This window comes from Pocillopora damicornis, chromosome 13 (assembly GCF_964200805.1).
Source record: "Pocillopora damicornis chromosome 13, jaPocDami1.2, whole genome shotgun sequence".
Lineage (NCBI taxonomy): Eukaryota > Metazoa > Cnidaria > Anthozoa > Scleractinia > Pocilloporidae > Pocillopora > Pocillopora damicornis.
Genome location: NC_142682.1, coordinates 13827388 through 13844791, shown reverse-complemented (window position 1 = coordinate 13844791; position 17404 = coordinate 13827388). Strand labels below are relative to the sequence as shown.

Genomic DNA, 17404 nt, shown 5'->3' with positions numbered 1-17404 from the left:
TAAAAAATGTGCACGGTCTGAGAACGGAAACCCCGACGGCAATATTACTCCAGTTTCCCGCTGGAACACAACGCCACTCTCACATATTATGCCGAAACTGAGGCGGGCGCCATAAAAGGCGATAAACACTATGCAGCCATTCGCGAAATTATCGCAAAAAATAGGAATTCATTTTTGTCTATTTCGCGTTGCCACCCTGCTGATATGTAGATAAATGAATAAATGGAATCAAATAAGACACAAAAAAGACAAAAACAAAAAAAGAATATAAGAAACACTGACAGAAAACCCTAAACAAACTAACAAAAAAACAGGAAAAATGAACAAAGCGAAGGAAAAGAAGTTGAAGAAAGAAAAGTAAAACAATTACGTAAACAAAACAAATTATATTAAATGAAAATGATACACAGATGACATTTGAGAGCACGAGGGATCTCCACAAGCTAAAAAAAAAGATAAGTTGTCTACTGGTAGTTCAATTTTCCTACCTCTACCGGAACAGGCAATCTAAAAGCTCCTCTGGCTATGATTACAGCAGGTAGATTTGCTTAGAACCCTCTGATTGAACACAAACAGGTAGACAATCGAAATTGGTAACTGATAGGAATGGAAGTATTCCAAACTGGACGCGAAATTATTTCCCTGCCTTTACGATGCGCGAAGTGCAGACATTTAAAAATGCATGATGGGTAGAAATTTGACTCTGAGCATGCGTGATACAAACACGTGCCCATATGATGTCACGGCGGGCTCAGAAGAGGTAAAGTTTTCATTTGTTCAGTGGACGAATGGGTTCGTTTTATTCGCGTTTTAGAACTCCTTAACGACTGTGAATGAACCAGCAACTTGAGGTATTGGAAAAAAATTAATACATTTATTTGTTTAATTCCTCAAAACACGATTTACCACGACGAACTCACACATAAACATCAAGAACTCTTCGGTCCGCGCCAGACGTAAGCGAGCTGCTTGCGGTAAAATGGCAATTAAATGTAAGCATTCTGACCATTCGTCTGCGGAAGATCAGGTCAAATATCAGAAGATTCAGGCTGAAGAAGATCAAAACAGTAAAGAAAGTGAAGGTAAGGAGTAAAAGTGGATGAGACATTGTTGTAAACTAATTGAAAGCAATGTTTGTTTACAATTTGTCAGAAAACTGTCATGAATCCCGAACGGAAGTTGTGTACCTATGACCTTGCATTCATACTTTTCCTTTCAGTATATTTAAATTTTCGTCAATCTCTCTGCCAAATGTGTCACTCTTTTTGCCATTATTTTAAGAACCTGGTTGCCTATGTATATTAAATAAGTGGTTTTCTTTGCTTAGGGTATCAACGGCTTATTGAGATGTACACTGTTATTTTCATTTGTATTTTGTCATGAAATGTTTAGTTTTGTTATGTATTTTTGGAAAGTTGATTCCTTACCACGAGTTGATAGTATCATGAACAATCCATTCTGAAGTAAAATTGACATCAAACTGCAGATGAAACTTTAAGATTACATTGATCTTCCATTAGTTTCTCATGAAATGTTTAGTTTCTTATATATTTTTTGAAAGTTGGTTCCTCACCACGAGTCAATAGTATAATGAAGAATCCGTTCTGAATGTAAAATTGACATTGAATTGCAGATGAAGCTTAAAGATCACATTGACCTTCCAGCAGTTTCTATGTACTTTGACACAAGTGTGACTGAAAATCTTAATTATTTATTTTCATCAGGAATGCATGCAAGAAAGGATTTTTTACTATTTAGGGTTCACATTTTGTGCATATGAACAAGGAAGGTTTATAAGCTGAGAACTGTTATGCAAGTAAAGATGTGTCACTAACCTGTATCAGAAGGATACAAGTTACTAGTTACACCAGTTTTAACCAACTATTGGTACTTTTATATCAAGGTGCGGAAAAGGCAGGAGATACATATGACCTAACCCATCTGAAGCATGACTGGTATGATAAGGTGGGTTTAAATTTAAAAAAAAATGTTTTTGAGGAAGAATGGAGTGTTGGACCCAAGCATTTTTTCCTGTTTGTCAATGTACCACTGATTCCAGTATGCAATGTTTCAGATGTTTTTTCTAAATTTGTAAGATAACAACACAGGAAGGGCATAGATACACTGATTCCAGTATGCAATGTTTCAGTTGCATTTTCTTAATTTGTAAGATAACTACACAGCAAGGGCAAAGATATACTGTATGAATTTTTTTTTGATTGAGAAAAACATCATGCAATGTGCCATTAGAGAAAGGTGGGCATCATATTTTAAAGTAAGGTCTCCAAAATTTCCTTATTAGCTTTTTCATCACCAAGAAAAGATACTATCACAGATTCTTATATCTTGTAATCTGAAGTTTTCCTCATTCTTCTTCTTTCTTCTACAGTTATATGCAATTATTGGATGCATGCTAAGTTGAATATAGCAATCTTCAAAGTTCATGTAGGGTCAGCATTTTTTGTGTTCCTTGAAAGGATTTTCCTTTGGCTTATGTAGGAATATCAGAAACTTATATTTTGCTTTTTTAATAATTTTTTTTCATAACATGGTAAATGCCATCATCAAAACCCTTACCAGTGTCTTAATATGGTCCAATGGTATAATTTGTGATTATACTTTTAAAGTCCCTGATGTTACTTCTCGTTAATTTAGCAAAGTGTATTTTCAAATAATACAATTGCCCATGTGTGTGTACGTCATAGAATATTTTTGAACTGTTGTATATCTACCTGCATCACTCTGTAGTTAGCCTAAAGAAAATAATTGGAAATTTTAGAAGGGAATTAAGCAAACTATCGTTTGAAATAAAATAGAAAGTGCAAAGGGACAGAAAAGAAAGGAGGGAAAACCCAAAGAGGAAGAAGGCTTGCTTGAGTATCACAAGTCACTGTTCCATGACTGTGTGTTTTTTGGCTGGATGCATTTGTAAACAATACAGTGGTACCAACAGTAGAACCCTGCTAACAAACCTCCTGGTAACACATTCAAGATCAGATTTCCCATGACTAAATTTTCCAGTCATTTACTATAAGCTAACTTAAGACTTTCTTTGTTTCACTTGGGAGTCTGAATGTACAGGGTTTTACTATATCTTATTGTAGAGCTTGACAAGAGCCAGCACTGAAGAGTGATACTGTATGTTGTTTGGTCACATACACCTGTATCTTTGTTGTTTTCAAACTTCCAGAATTTCTTGGTTTTTGAGACAAGAATTGCCTTGAATTGCATTTTCTAATTCTGTTTCTTTCAGGGTGAATTTGTTATTGTCCATGTGTATATCAAAAATTTTGTCACACTTGATACAGTCCTTTATGAAGATGAACTTGGAGTTAAATTTTCCACCAGGTTTGTTATCACATTTGTCAATAATTTTTCTCTATGCTTTCAGCACTCAAAGTTGGAACCATGTTGGTCACCATGGCAAATGAAATATGTATTTGGTGACTAAAATTTTGACAGTATTGTTGTTTACTGGTTGATGCAATAACTTTGGATGTTGGTTGCCATGTTTGCTTCAGTTGATAGCTCTTTTCTCTTGTTGAACTCTATCAATTAATTTGTTTTACTGGATATATCCACAGGGAAAAATCATTTCTAAAGATGTACTCGGGTACATCAGAAAGGACTTTGTTTTTATGGAATCTTCGACTCAGGTTTGCCACAGATAATTTTTGTAAATTTATGGTAATTTGAGTGACTGTCTTCTAATGTCTTCTTTGGTACATATCACCCACGAATCAAATGAGCATGTATGTAAAGTGGTGGAAATAAATGAAATAATCACTAATTTTAGGAATCTCTTGATTGTCAAACAAATTCTCCTTGTTACTATCAGGGGGAATGTAAAAAGAACAGTTTGGAGAATATGAATACCAATTTTAGGTTGTAAAGTGTTCAAACTTGACTTTGATTTATTCTAGTGCTGTGTATTTTGAGCTCTGTGGCTACTTTTTTAACAATTTGTTATCAAAGCCTGCAAGTCACCTTGTTTTTACTTAGAACCCTCGATGCCTACATGTACATGTAGACACCATGTACACCTGTAGTGTGACAACACAACATCTCCTGTCCTGTAGTGTTTAGTGATCACTGATGACAATTTACAAATAATTTTTTTTTATGTTACCCCCACTGATAACAGATCACTGACGATTAAACCTGAGTCACAGAACGATACATTTAACACTATTGAGTGATTAGTATTCTGTGATAGAAGAGAAATTTTGTACTCTGCTTTCCATCATAATTACTATAATCTCATCACCTGTAAATGAAAGGAAGCCTTTCTCCAATGTTATCTTTGTTATGGTCCAAAACATTTTAGGGTGATTGTTCTGAATTCAAGAGATAATGATTTTAGTCTAGTCATGTTGTCTGTACTGGTTTTGTCTTATTTTTCTTCAACTATGCAGAGTTGTTGTTTATGATGGCTTTGTCTCGTTTTTTTCTCTGACTATGCAGAGGGAAAGTTGATATGGAAACCTCCCAGAGCAGAGTTTCAAAAGCCTTTCTTGAATTTTCATTAAAAAAGACAAGTCCTGGCCGATGGAGTGGTTTGACACAGCCACATATCCCAGGTAGATATAGTAGATACTGTAGATATCCAAGCTTGATCTTACCTTGCAGTGCTAACAGGCATATTTTTGAGAATATGGAATATATTTTGACAAATATATTCGATTTTGTTGTGCATCTGTTCAGTAATGGATTACAGATGGACTCAAAATATGGTATGAACAAAAACGTGGCTCACAGGGTGCATTTGCATGTGTCACCCATCTTCTTACCATGTTTTGATGTTTTTCTGTGATCTATGTACTTTAGAGAACCATGGCAACATGGAATCTATTTGTTTTATACAATAGAAAAGCAAAAGCTTATTATAGTGGTGACCTCATCTACACATGTCCTCTTATAGGGTATTGGTTAGAACTGATCAAAATGTGTGTAGGGTTCAGCTTATCATATAGTTAATTTTAATTTACTTACCTCTACTTACTTTAACTGCTAGAGATCATGCTGACTAAGTTGTCTTCCAAAAGTTTGTCAAGGATATTGTTGTCATACTGAAGTTAATATTCAACTCCCAAGATCAGATTGTTAATTCTCCCCTCTAGCTGCTACACATTTCCTTGTAAGTAAGTTACAAGAATTTGGTTTTAGATCAAGGTAACAACTTCAACCTGATAAGTTTGAGTATTCTCATTACCAGCTTGCAGGTTAATGTATGGATATTGTAGGGAGAAGTTACATTAATCTCTTCTGGGAGTTACACTGTAAAGGGTTAAAATGAAATTACACTCAAATGTAATATACCTCACTAAAATGTCATTTTTTCATTTCTTTTTTTTCAGGAAATTTAGAGAAAAGTGATTTGTCAATTGATAGGCCCTTCAAACAGCTATTTAAAATTGGAAACCATGATATGTGTCCTGGGTCAATGTCCAAAGAACCAATAACCAATGGGATTCATGAGAATTGTAACAGTGGAGAGAACACTGAGGCTGCTCTGCCAAATGAATCAACAAAGAACATAGCTATGGAAAGTAAAGAAAAGATAGGTGAAGAAGTTGTTACCAGACCTGAGGAAAAACTTCCTCAAGGTGGGCATTCTGCGACGTCAAAGGAACCTGACTGTCCTTTGACAAGTGGGTCTTCTATGTCTGAGAATCCTTGTGACTCCTGTGGATCTTCAGATAAGGAAAGCGCCAACCTAGGTTTTGTTGAGGAATGTATACCAGGAGCTGTTGATAGCGATGACCTATTGGAAAATTGTGATTCAAAAACTTCACTGCAATCTCAACCTATGTCAAAAGATCCCGAAATTAGAACTCCACATGCACATAATGAATCATCAAATGGGAATGCAACTTCAGACAGACCTGTGGAAACAAAGGAGACAGAACAGGATCTGTACTCTCAGGTTCAACATGTGGCAGGGACCTCTACTGCAGAAAGTCTGACAACTTCATTCAGTACTCTTTCCACTTCTGTGCAACCTAGTACATCAACGTCAACCCTTCCTTCTGTGTCACCATTTGACTCAAATTTTAGATCAGCAGGAGAGGCAACCGTACCTCCACCACCTCCTATACCACCTCCTCCTCCATCATACACCCCTGCTGTGCAGGGATGTGGTGATGGCCAAGTTAAAACTGGAGTTATGGGTGGAAATAAAAGTAATATTAATGACCTTCCCTTCAGTGACGCCATTAAAGCAGCAACATCCAAGGGTGCCAGTGGAAGTAGTTTTGACGATGATGATGATTATTATTCTGATCAGGAGTTGTCCTATTTTGGCCTCACAGGGTTGGAAAACTTGGGAAATACCTGTTATTTGAACTCCATAATCCAATGCTTAGCTAACACAAGACCTCTTAGGGACTTCTTCCTTGGTAAGTTTTGACAATATTGTACAGGTACAAAAAAACTTGCCCTGTGCCTAGTATCCATCAACCACTACTGTTTGTGGCTCAAATGGATGCTGGAAACTCTGTAAAGTTACTAATTTACACACAACTCACACCATTGTGCATTATTTGCTGATTTGCTCAAAGCCACTTGTAAAATGATAAATTGACTTTAGTTAGTAACTGATTGGATATCACAGTCAAGATCTTGATGGTTGGGATTGTTGTATACTCAGGTGGTCAGTTTAAAGAGGACATTAACACAGAAAATCCATTGGGCACAGGAGGAAAGCTTGCCATCATTTTTGCCAACCTAATGAGTAACTTGTGGTCTGGAAAGGATAGATCTCTATCACCATACAAACTAAAGGTAACCAAAAAAAAAATAATAGGTATGTGTACATTACTGGGTATATCTTTGCCATTCTTGCTAACCAGTTTCATTATTGTTGTTTTTATTCATGCTGATGGTGTTTTTCTGCTCAAACAGGTGGTTGTTTTGTAATTTTTTCTTTCTTAGTAAATCTGTCAAAATGACTTACTGTAAGTTGTCCTTTAGATTGTTGAAAACTGAAAGAATGGAGTGCAAAAACAATTATACTTTTTTTTTTAGACCAACACTGGCAAGCACCTCCAGAGTTTTGTTCACTCTTCCTGAATTAATACCTTACTGAACATTTTTTGTAGGGAATTGTGGGTGAGAAAGTCTGTCAGTTTAAAGGGTTTATGCAGCAGGATGCTCAGGAATTCATGGCCTTTTTATTGGATGGCCTTCATGAGGTAAAAGTTGTAAAAAATTTTCTTTCTGAAACCTCCAGTAAGTGTAGTCCTTAAAAGAAACCTTTCATGTTATGTCAAAGCAATCAATATAAGGATTTTGATGAGTCGCTCTCAATTGTTAGTAAAATATTAAATTGTAAACCTGTATGCTGTAGATAAATTTGAAACCATTTGCTCTAAATCCTACACAACCTGTGGCTTTTAACGTGCATGGGATAATTTTTTAGGATCTTAACAGAGTTAAGGAGAAGCCCTATGTGGAAGAGGTGGAAGGAGCTGGGAGGCCTGATGCTGAAGTTGCAAATGAAGCGTGGAGGAGATACAAGAGCAGGAATGATTCAGTGATTGTAGATTTATTCCAAGGACAATTGAAATCCAAACTCACTTGCCCAGTTTGTAAGAAGGTTAGTTTGGAGAATGGTGGAGTCGATTGAAGTGGACTTCAATGATCTTTAATGATGCACACTCAAAAAACTTTCAACAAAAGTACTCTTATTTGTTCCAAAGAAAGAATGGGAGGCTGCTGTGAAAAGGATACTTTACATGTAATTCTTTCCACGTTTCACGCAGCCACCACATGTATGCACTACGTGTATATGTTTTGATTGGTCAATTTAGCTGGTAGTATTGTAAAATCAGATATATTTAATAAAGTTAAGAGGAATTTTGTTTTCAAAATTTCTCCGTTTTAATGGTCAACTGTTCTTACCTGTTGCAAGCAGATGGAAATTCAGAACTTTTGTTTCCTTTAAATTGTGCGTTAACATGTGCTAAGTGGTTGAAAATTAGTCCAAATGGATTTGTTTTGCTGTCAACATGTATGAGTCATTCAAGCCTTTTAATCATTTCCTGCTCCCTTTAATTTAGGGGCAACTCAGTCTATGAATTGCAGAACTCAGTTTATGAGAAATTGTATACAATGAATAAATCACTTATTTATTTAAATTTGTTTTCTAGATTTCTATAAAATATGATCCCTTTATGAATCTGTCTGTACCACTGCCAAAAGACCAGAAAAAGCTGCCTGTGTATGTTTTCTTCAAAGACTACAACAGAGTTCCTCTCAAGGTAAAGAGGGGTGTTAGGTTTAATTTTTCATGGATTTATTTTCTCAAAACCAAACTGGCTTCAAAAACTTTAAACCAATGGAAAATAAAAGTGACACGTACATGCTTTAATTCAAATTTTTATACATTGATTTGTTTTTTTATTATTATTATTGTACATTAATATACTTTAATTTTATTTGTCAGGTGCAAACCAATTTCACCATTGATTTTGTATTTAGTTTTGTTTATCTGTTAGTATTAACCCTTGAGTTTTTGAAATACACTGTAAATGAATCTTTTAGTGTCCTCTGTCGTTGTTTAAACTGACGTGTCCAGTTTAGACACAAATGGGTAACTTTGTCGTTTTCATTTTAGATTGGGGTGAAAGTCGCTTTGGAAGCGAACGTCGAGCAGTTAAAGTCTGCCGTAAAAAGAATTACTGGAATTCTACCTGATCATGTAAGTGACTGTTTTTGTAAGCATGGTTACTGATAAACCAACCGTGTAGGTGCACTGTAGACGATTGTTATTTAAAAACGTTCATGTAAAGTAAGAGTATTTAAAGCACCTCAAAGTCTGTCAAAGGGATAACGTGTGTAAAATGCATAAAATGTCTCTCCTAGCGAAGGTTAGCCATGTTGCAAGTTATCGAATCGTCTCGTATCAGTGATAAAAACTCTCTTTCTTCCACACGTCACGGTTCGCTTACGTCAATCTCTGACGCCTCATTCAAGCTATTGTTGTTTGGAAACACTGGGGTTTCGTTAGCAGTCGGTTTGTCGGGTAGATCTATCCGTTTGTAATGTGCTGGCGACTTCAAGGGCTGCCGCTCGAAACGTCAGCCTTTAAACTCTTTACGGTAGCCAATTTACGTTTTCAACTCAGTTGATAACACTAAATCACCCTGTTATACTCTCCCACAGACGCAGCACCAGTTTCTCTAAAAACTTGCCAGCTTGCTTTTATAACTTACTCATTTGCACCATGATTTTAAAGAAACGACCTAAAAAAAATTAATGCGCAACTTTATACTACAATTAGCGGCAGACTCCCTTGGTATACTTGTTTCAAGACGATAACTTCACATAAACTGTACATAAATGTGTCCTTTTTGTTAATACTGTTACACAGATGAGAGTTTATGAAGTCTTTAGAGGGAAATTTCACCGCGCATTTGAAAAAGCAGCCAGCTTGTCTTCTGTGATGTCAAATGACATTATAGTTGTGTAAGTACTCATTAGGGTTAATTCAGAGGTCTTAGTGAGCAGGGTCCTCGGAAAGTTTGGAAGAGATAGCTTGGTTTCTCAAACATGTGGCTTTTAATTATTACTTGTTAGGGTTAAATCTGAAAGCTTAGTGGCCAGGGTCCTCAGAAAGTTAGGAAGAGATAGCATGGTCTCTCAAACGGGTGGCTTTTAATTCAGGTGACATAGGTACGAAGTCCCCGGAGGAGAAGGGGTTGGATTCCGCCAGTGAACGGTTGGAAATTTTGGGGCTTTGAAGTTTATAGTGTATACACACTCTCATGTATGTAACGTACTACAATGTGGCAGTTAATTGCCAAGGAAAAAGGGAACGCCCCTGCTTGAAATACGAAGAGAATCTAAAGCAGTGGGAGAATGTAAGCGAAAATTTTATCGGTAGATTGTGACGCTCAAGAAATAAGTGTGATTGTAAGGTTTTTTGGACAGTAATCGAATTTTCTTACAATTCGTTGTTCGCTAAAAGAAAAACCCTAGCATTAATCCAGTTGCAATGTGTTGATACTGTGTTTGTGCCAATGCAGAAATTAGGAAGCTTTTCGCAGTGTAGAAAGGCCATTTTGTACGTTAAGCTAGTAGTATGTCTTTACGTTTGTCAGATCGAAGGTGCTTATAATGTGTTTATTTCGTTGTAGTTATGAAGTGCTCAGTGAAGAGGAGGCGGGCGAACCAGTGTATGAAGTACCAATAATACAGGTATCACCTCTAAGTTCCGAAAGCTAACCCTCCGGACCGATTATAATAGATTTCTCTGTAGAGTATGCTTGAGATGAGGCATACTCTCCGGAATTGTAACTGTCACGGTTTTAATATACACTGTCCACAGGGCAGTGTAGTCTGGCCCACTTCTGGTATTATGGCAAATCGTTGTACAGGCTTTGGTTTTTGGGGAGATCGACCAAACGATAGCCCCTTTAAAGCAGTTTTTTTCCATTCTTTCTTTCCCTTAATCCTCTTGAAGGAGGGCAACTTAAGGATCTCTCGAGTTTGCTCGCAAGGAAAAAGACAAATAATGATATTTAAAACAACAACGACAGTCGAAGTAAAAGGCAGATAGAAATGGTTTGTTGATGGCTTATTGGCACGAGAGAGAGTTTCTTTGAGATGAAATAAAACTTAGAGTTCGAGCAGGCCGGTGTTATTTACTTATTTTGTGTTTTTATTTTCGCAGAGAACAGTGTGTCCACGAGTGATGCCCTCTCATTGCGCGAGCTGTTACAAGCGCCCGGGGCCCAATGACACCCTACGGAGATGCACTCAATGTTGGGGAATAGGATATTGTAACCAGTAAGTCAAAGGAAAAAAGAATGTTTTATTGTCTTACTTCTCTGTACCTTGAGGTATTCCCTTCTTTTCCATAGCGCATCCTGCCTACGCTTCATTTTCATGCGTGAGCAGCGCGTGCGCAAGAACAAAATGGCAATTTTTATCACAGTATTCTCATGCGCCAACAGTCGGTGTTTTTAGCCAGTTACTCGTTTTTGAAGCGCGAACCATTGCTGCATAGAAGGAAAGAAATTGTAACGATCTGAGAGAAATTTTAACCTTTGCTGGTTAGTGACTTTTTATGGCTGTCTACTCAACTGAAAATTTTCTGTAGAGGACAGTTATTCTGATTATGGCCGGATGTCCGCCAGGGATGTAAATCGCGATTTTCTCGTAAACGAGTTCAGTGGCCCGTAATCAACAGGTGCGAGGGGATAGGGATGGATGAAGAGGATAGGGGGACGCGATGCGAGGAGATAGAAGTCATTTTATCAACCACTCTTTTTTGTGTTATGCAGGCGATGTCAAAAAGATCATTGGACAGCTCATAAAAGGGTCTGCAAAAGGCTACCTCAACCCATTGGATTGCCCTTCGTCATCAGCATTCCTGCATCAAAGGCCACCTTCAAACAACTACAAGTTATGGCTGAAGAGTATGCTAAGTATGTCGAATCTTGACTTTTTACTTCCATTTTGATATGGTTGTTGTTGTTTTTTTGCATTTCACTGCACTGCATCAAAAGTTATAATCATGATTTTCAATCGGAATTTCTGCTACTTCCCTGTAAATGACGGGCATATCAGGTTTAGTCTGACAGTGCTAAAAAGGGGTCGCCATTTAATGCTAAGGTGGAAGAACACGTGGGAGACACTTTTTTCACTTTAATTACCAAGATACGGCACACATTAATATGAATGAGCATTGAAATGTTTTGTTCTCGTTTTTTTTTCCGTTTCTGTTTTTATGTTTATTTTTGTTTTGTTCTGTTTGTTTTTTTGCGGCAGGTATTCAGTAATTATTCAGCCTGGTGATGGTAGCCAGCAGAATTCGCCAACAAAAGGTGACACATCTACCTCAAGAGTTGACTCTGGTGAGTCAAACGACGAGAAAATTGTTTTATATCTGGGTTGAAATGTTGCCTTATCATCCTGTGCCAACATTGTCTCTGGTGCAAAACCTCTACCTCTGAGCTCGAGTACATCCGTCGATCGTCATGCATTCTTTAGAGTCACCATCTACAACATAACTTTCTCTCAACAAACAGTGTTCTACCTAAGGGAATAACATGTATTTTGGCCCCACAGGGTATCTAAAAGGTTGCTGCTTGTATTCAATTGAATCCTTAACCTTCTCATTACGTTAACTTGTTCCCGTTGCCAAGGCATTGACGAAATCGTTTGAATTCTTTCTTTAGGCGTTACCTGTGTGGTGGGTCCCCTTAAAGGCAACATGCCCAAGTTCTACATGAAGCCTGTCACAGAGTTTGGAGATGCTGTCGTTGGACAAGAGGGAAATCGCCTTTCAGATGAAGGTACATTAAATTGTTTGAGAAAGAGCGTTGGAACATGAAAAAATTCTGGTTTCCCCACGTATTGTCAAACCTTAGACCTTCTGATTTTGTGCTCGGCGAGAATTACACATACCTCCATGTCGAGTTAGGGGTAATACCATTTGATTCATGTGAAAAAGAACAACAACAACAACAACAGCTATAGAAATAACAGCTTGAACAACAGCTAGGGCATCGTCATTGTCATCGTCAGCAAAGGCTGTTTTAAATGCTTTTTCAATGGCTCTTTCTTATTGCAAAATTGAAGGAAAACGTAAAAAAGGGTCGTGTTGTACCGTGTAACTATAATCTTTTTTACTGCAACAGGATCAACGCCGCTGAATTTGGAAAACAAATACATTTCAATTGACTGGAGGAATTATCCACGTTCACCGGATTTTGTTGACGTGGACGAAAAAAAAGACTGGGTATGTTAGGACCTAACTTGACCCTTAAACTCCCGTGAGAGACCAAAACAGAATTTCTCTTTACAATATCTATACAATATCAAACAGAGAAGTGACGAGAATAAGGAATAATATCAATTAGGGGATTAGTAGTTGATCCAACACTAAATTCTCCGAACTAACATCATAAGGCTTGTAAGGCAGACAGTGAGGAGAATTAAGGAGATCTTGGGAGTGAAAGAGTTAAACGTACAGTTCTATATCACCAGCTCGCTATGCTTTGTTTTGAGTATCTGTCTCCACTTGAAAGTGTACGGGATATACCTGACAAGAACACATGTCACACACTTTCAGATGTTAACTTCTTGTTATTTTTTAAAGTTATTTTCAGGGTTAGCCTTAACTAAATGTTTCCGGGAGAAAGTTGTTAAAATATTATTTTGCTGAAAACGTATCAATATTCTGTTGAAAGCAATAATTTTATGATCTCGTCTAGCAAGAACGGTTTCGTCAGTGCTAGCTCATCATTGGTATATTTGTCGCATTTACTAGCCTTTTTCACTTTATTTCAGGATTTCGAAGAACATCCGTCATTCAAATCAATGATGATGTCAGGTGAGTAGTTGCCTTGATTATTTTTGACTCGAGTTTTTCAAATGTTTTGTTACAAAGCGTTTTCAAATCCACTTTATTACACTGAAAGAAATATTTCTCTTCTTTCTTCAGAGCCGTACAGTTGTTCTTTAAAACAGTGTTTAGAGCTGTTTACAGAACCCGAGACATTGAGTGAAAATGACGCTTGGTAAGCTTTCCCCTTATGAATGTTGCTCGAGTGTCTCGATGGGTTGATGGCTTTTATGGTTAACGGTTACAATTTTTAGCCATTTTATGACTAACAATACAGTTCCCTTCCATTGTACATTAAAAGAATATTTTTACGGTTAACTTTTTTTACTACCAACGATTAAAATGTGTCAAATTTTACACCTAACGGCTAAATTATTTGGCGCTTTTATGGCTAACGGTTAACGCCACTGAGACCCTCTTGCTTTCGCCGTTGATATTTACAAAGCATATGAAATCTGCATACGAAATTGATTGTTGCACATGTGAGTAAGGCTTTGCTCGCTGATTTGCAGGTACTGTCCTCAGTGTAAAGCCCATCGTGAGGCCACTAAGCAGTTGTCAGTGTGGCGTTTGCCGGAGATACTTATCATTCACCTGAAGAGATTCTCCTTCCGGAACATTTTGTTTAAAGACAAGATAACGAAATTAGTCGAGTTTCCGTTAAGGTTGGTGAATTTATTTATACGTTGCATGAGAACTAGCGACATCCATGCTTTTTTAAGGAATGTCCTGATAACATTACCCGCAGTTAAGTGAAATTTTGGGAGGCTATTTCATCTGTTGTTACTCTTTTTTCCGGTTGAGATGATATTTCAAACACGTCGGGTCAGAGCCTTTTTCTTTTATGATGTTGTCTCACTCGTGTTATCTCCAGTTATCTCTCTTCTGAGAGTGTTTCGTAATGTAATAAAGCAAGGCGCAGCCAGTTCTCTGACACTTTCTTTGTTTTATGAAGCTTTTGTCTCCGTTGGCAAAGCTAAATGTCTTAGCTAAGGATTTAGAAAAGTTTTTATATTTCCGATCATTAGAGAAACTTTTTTTTTTTTTTTTTTTTTTTTTCCGTCACCGTTATGTTAGGGGCCTGAACATGTCTCGCTTCACTCTTGGTAAAGATGACAACGAAGAATCATTGTACGATTTGTTTGCCGTTGCTAATCACAGTGGAACAGTCAGCTTTGGTCATTACACCGCAGTCGGTCGGCTGGCAGAGGCAGACCATCCTACCAACGGACTGAGTCGTGATGGCTTGAGTTTGTACACACATTGTTGCTCTCACGTTGTGTGGGAATGGATAGGGCGGGAAAGGGGGTCGATGTACACTGCGTGAATGGTGTTAAAAATAATTGAGTGTCTAAGTCGTTGCTTTTGAAGTTTAATAATATACATGAAAAAATTACTCAGTTCTGATTGGTTAAGATAAATGCAGTTTTCAGGTAATTCAGTGCAGAAGAGAGTTAATTCAGTGCAAAGAAAGAAACAAATCAGACATTCTGATCGGTCAATAATCAAAGAAACTCACAGACAGCCAATCAAATGCGAGCCTTGGATGTGGCAACAAATTTGAAAATTTGCGAGCGAAACAATGGCTGGCGTTTTAGGTAGGTTTCCTTTCGCCACCGCGGTTGAAAAACAGCTCCAACAACGAAAACACTGTAAAAAGCACTGCTTTTTGGTTGTCGGTTTGGAAAAAGTGGTGTTTAGAGAAGGGAATTGCCAAGGAAATCGAAAATTACAAACCGACCCAGCTTAACACTTTGCTCGAGCAATCCAACGCCGAAATTAAAAACAAACATGGTTAAACCTCGGAAACGACGGTTCCATTTCATCGAAAGTGATTCGAACACAGACTGAACAATTCCTTGAACTGTTTAGCCGGACTTTGAACTCTTTTGCGCCTTGAAGATGTGAAGATATCATTGCATATTATTGTTTTGATCGTACGCGGTTGTTTTGACCGAACGCACAGTTTGAATAAACTATTTTTGCACTTGATGCGCGTGCTTTGCTTATGCTTAATGATGATAAGCCATCTCGTATTTTTTCATGTTTATTATAAACACGTAATCACATGACTTTTCTCGAGCAATTTGGAATAAAGAAGCACTTGTTAATTTTTTCAAAGACCGCAAATTGCACTCGCCCTACGGGCTCGTACAATTTTATTAGTCTTTAAAAAAATTTACTCGTGCTTATTTATTCCAAATTGCACTCGAGATCATGTGATTACCTATACAAACATATTTGATTATTATGGCAAAATCATGACGACTATGACAGGTAGAGAGATTTAAAACCACGCTTGCTTGAGCAGTAGTTCAACTTTAAGAAGCGCAACAACTGCCAACGTTTTTGGGTCTAGTGTTTTGTTTAAATGGCATAGTGGCGAGCATTAGGTACGTAGCCTTAAGCAGTTGTGTAGGGCTGAAGTAGGTCAGAGAGTAATCCCGAGCGTAAAGAGCGGAATGAAGTATAGTATGCCCTGCCCCAGTAGCAAGTGTTACGTAATTTGCAGCTGTAACCTGGTGAAGGTGTATCTGTGGTATGTGTTTTGTTTTTGTAAAAATCAATTTAACTTGCGTCTTTTCACCTCACAGTACTTGGTTTTACTGATTTTTATCTCATTTCCACAGGTTGGCGTTATTTTGATGACCGGCATGTCACGGAGACCCATGAGGAACGCGTCGTGTCCAAGTACGCTTACGTGTTGTTCTACAAACGGCGGCCCACTGTTAATGACTTTGTAAAACAACTTAGCACCCTGGAGCAAGCTGAAGAAGCTGAACAAGCTGTTGATACCAAAGAAGAAAGCCTAGAGGACATTGACGAGAACGAGCTAGATTGAAGTACATTTGTAGAGTACCTTGTGTAAATGGCTCACTAAAAAGTACAACCTGTAACCCTATGTAGATGGATATCTTACCGCTAGGTTACTATGTATAACAAAACGAGCTAGATTGAGCGAGCTAGATTGAAGAACATTTGTAGGGTACCTTGTGGAAATGTGTCGTTAAAACTACTATCTGTAGTCCCATGTTGATGGATATCTTGCCGCTAGGTAAATATAAAATTATGAACTGCGGAAATAGCTTTAAAAAGTACAGCTTTGTATTCATTCAGCGAGGTGATGAACATGAAGCGGAAAAATAGGGCTCCACTGAAAGTTTGTATATCTTAGTTGACCAGGTTTAAGGAAACTTCAGTTCGTTTAATGCATGCTTTTAGTTAAGTTCGTTGTATATTTTGTTTCCCAATGTAAATGTCTTGCATATTTTGCCTTGGTTTAAAAGTCTGCATCTTCTTGTCTAGCTCTGTATGCTTATATTTACAGTTAGGGATTTGAAGTTCGCGATTTTTCGAGTTCAGCTATTTTTGTGGTAAGGAAGAATATTTTTAATACTTGGGCCTATTTGGTTCTTTTATTTCTAACTTACTCTAATTATTCGAACTAGATGGATTAAGCTTCTTTAAGTTATAGTTGTCAAAATTATTCGCCACAGCCCTATGGCACAGTTTAGCAGACGTAGGGGAGCGTGTGGCACCTTTCGAAGGATTCCCGGTAGGTTAGGGTGGGGGAGTTGGAGGTATCTCACAGTTCTACTTATGAAACTGTTTTGTAGTGAAACTCTACAGAAGAGAAAGGGGAAAAAATGATGAGGAAAAGAGCAGCGGAATTTGGGAGCATGATTATAGGATGATCATCCAAATATCAACGAGGGAAAATGTGCTTTATAAATACCGGAAAGTTCATCTTATTTGGGTTTTTTTTTTTTAATCAGTGATTGTCGCTGATAGAAAGCTTCTTAGTTCTCAACCAGTTAACTCGTTCTCTCTCGGTCAGTTATTGCCGTGAGAAATACATACGGAGAATTGAACGCGACCAAAATTTGTAAAGAAGAACAGAATGACAATTAAAAGGAAAGCATAGGAAGGTGCGATTAAGTGCAAAGAAGCAGTGGCTAAATAAGGTTACTTCCTTTAAGTAAATAAATAAATGAACGTTTATTCTTTTGTCTCTCAAGGTACAGTTAAGAGTCCGTTCACTTCATTTTT

General features: G+C 37.5%; 1 protein-coding gene across 1 annotated transcript; it reads left to right on the top strand.

The window, feature by feature from the left end:
* Positions 1–732: 732 nt before the first annotated feature.
* LOC113678455 (ubiquitin carboxyl-terminal hydrolase 19) lies at positions 733–17356 on the top strand. Its single transcript, XM_027195335.2, has 23 exons — positions 733–1082; positions 1904–1965; positions 3254–3348; positions 3585–3656; positions 4465–4580; positions 5358–6398; positions 6650–6783; positions 7101–7193; positions 7421–7597; positions 8151–8261; positions 8618–8701; positions 9374–9468; positions 10140–10200; positions 10676–10791; positions 11289–11432; positions 11776–11861; positions 12186–12302; positions 12648–12748; positions 13300–13342; positions 13454–13529; positions 13867–14019; positions 14432–14604; positions 15985–17356. The coding sequence occupies exons 1-23, from the start codon at positions 980–982 to the stop codon at positions 16194–16196; spliced, it is 3465 nt and encodes a 1154-aa protein (XP_027051136.2). The 5' UTR covers positions 733–979; the 3' UTR covers positions 16197–17356.
* The last annotated feature ends 48 nt before the right edge of the window (positions 17357–17404 follow it).

Bases quoted from the DNA above. Each gene is read 5' to 3' on its own strand.
- LOC113678455 (XM_027195335.2), top strand. From the start codon at position 980: ATGGCAATTAAATGTAAGCATTCTGACCATTCGTCTGCGGAAGATCAG. The intron at 1,966-3,253 runs GTGGGTTTAAAT...TGTTTCTTTCAG, and splicing joins AGCATGACTGGTATGATAAG to GGTGAATTTGTTATTGTCCA. The intron at 10,201-10,675 runs GTATCACCTCTA...TTATTTTCGCAG, and splicing joins ATGAAGTACCAATAATACAG to AGAACAGTGTGTCCACGAGT.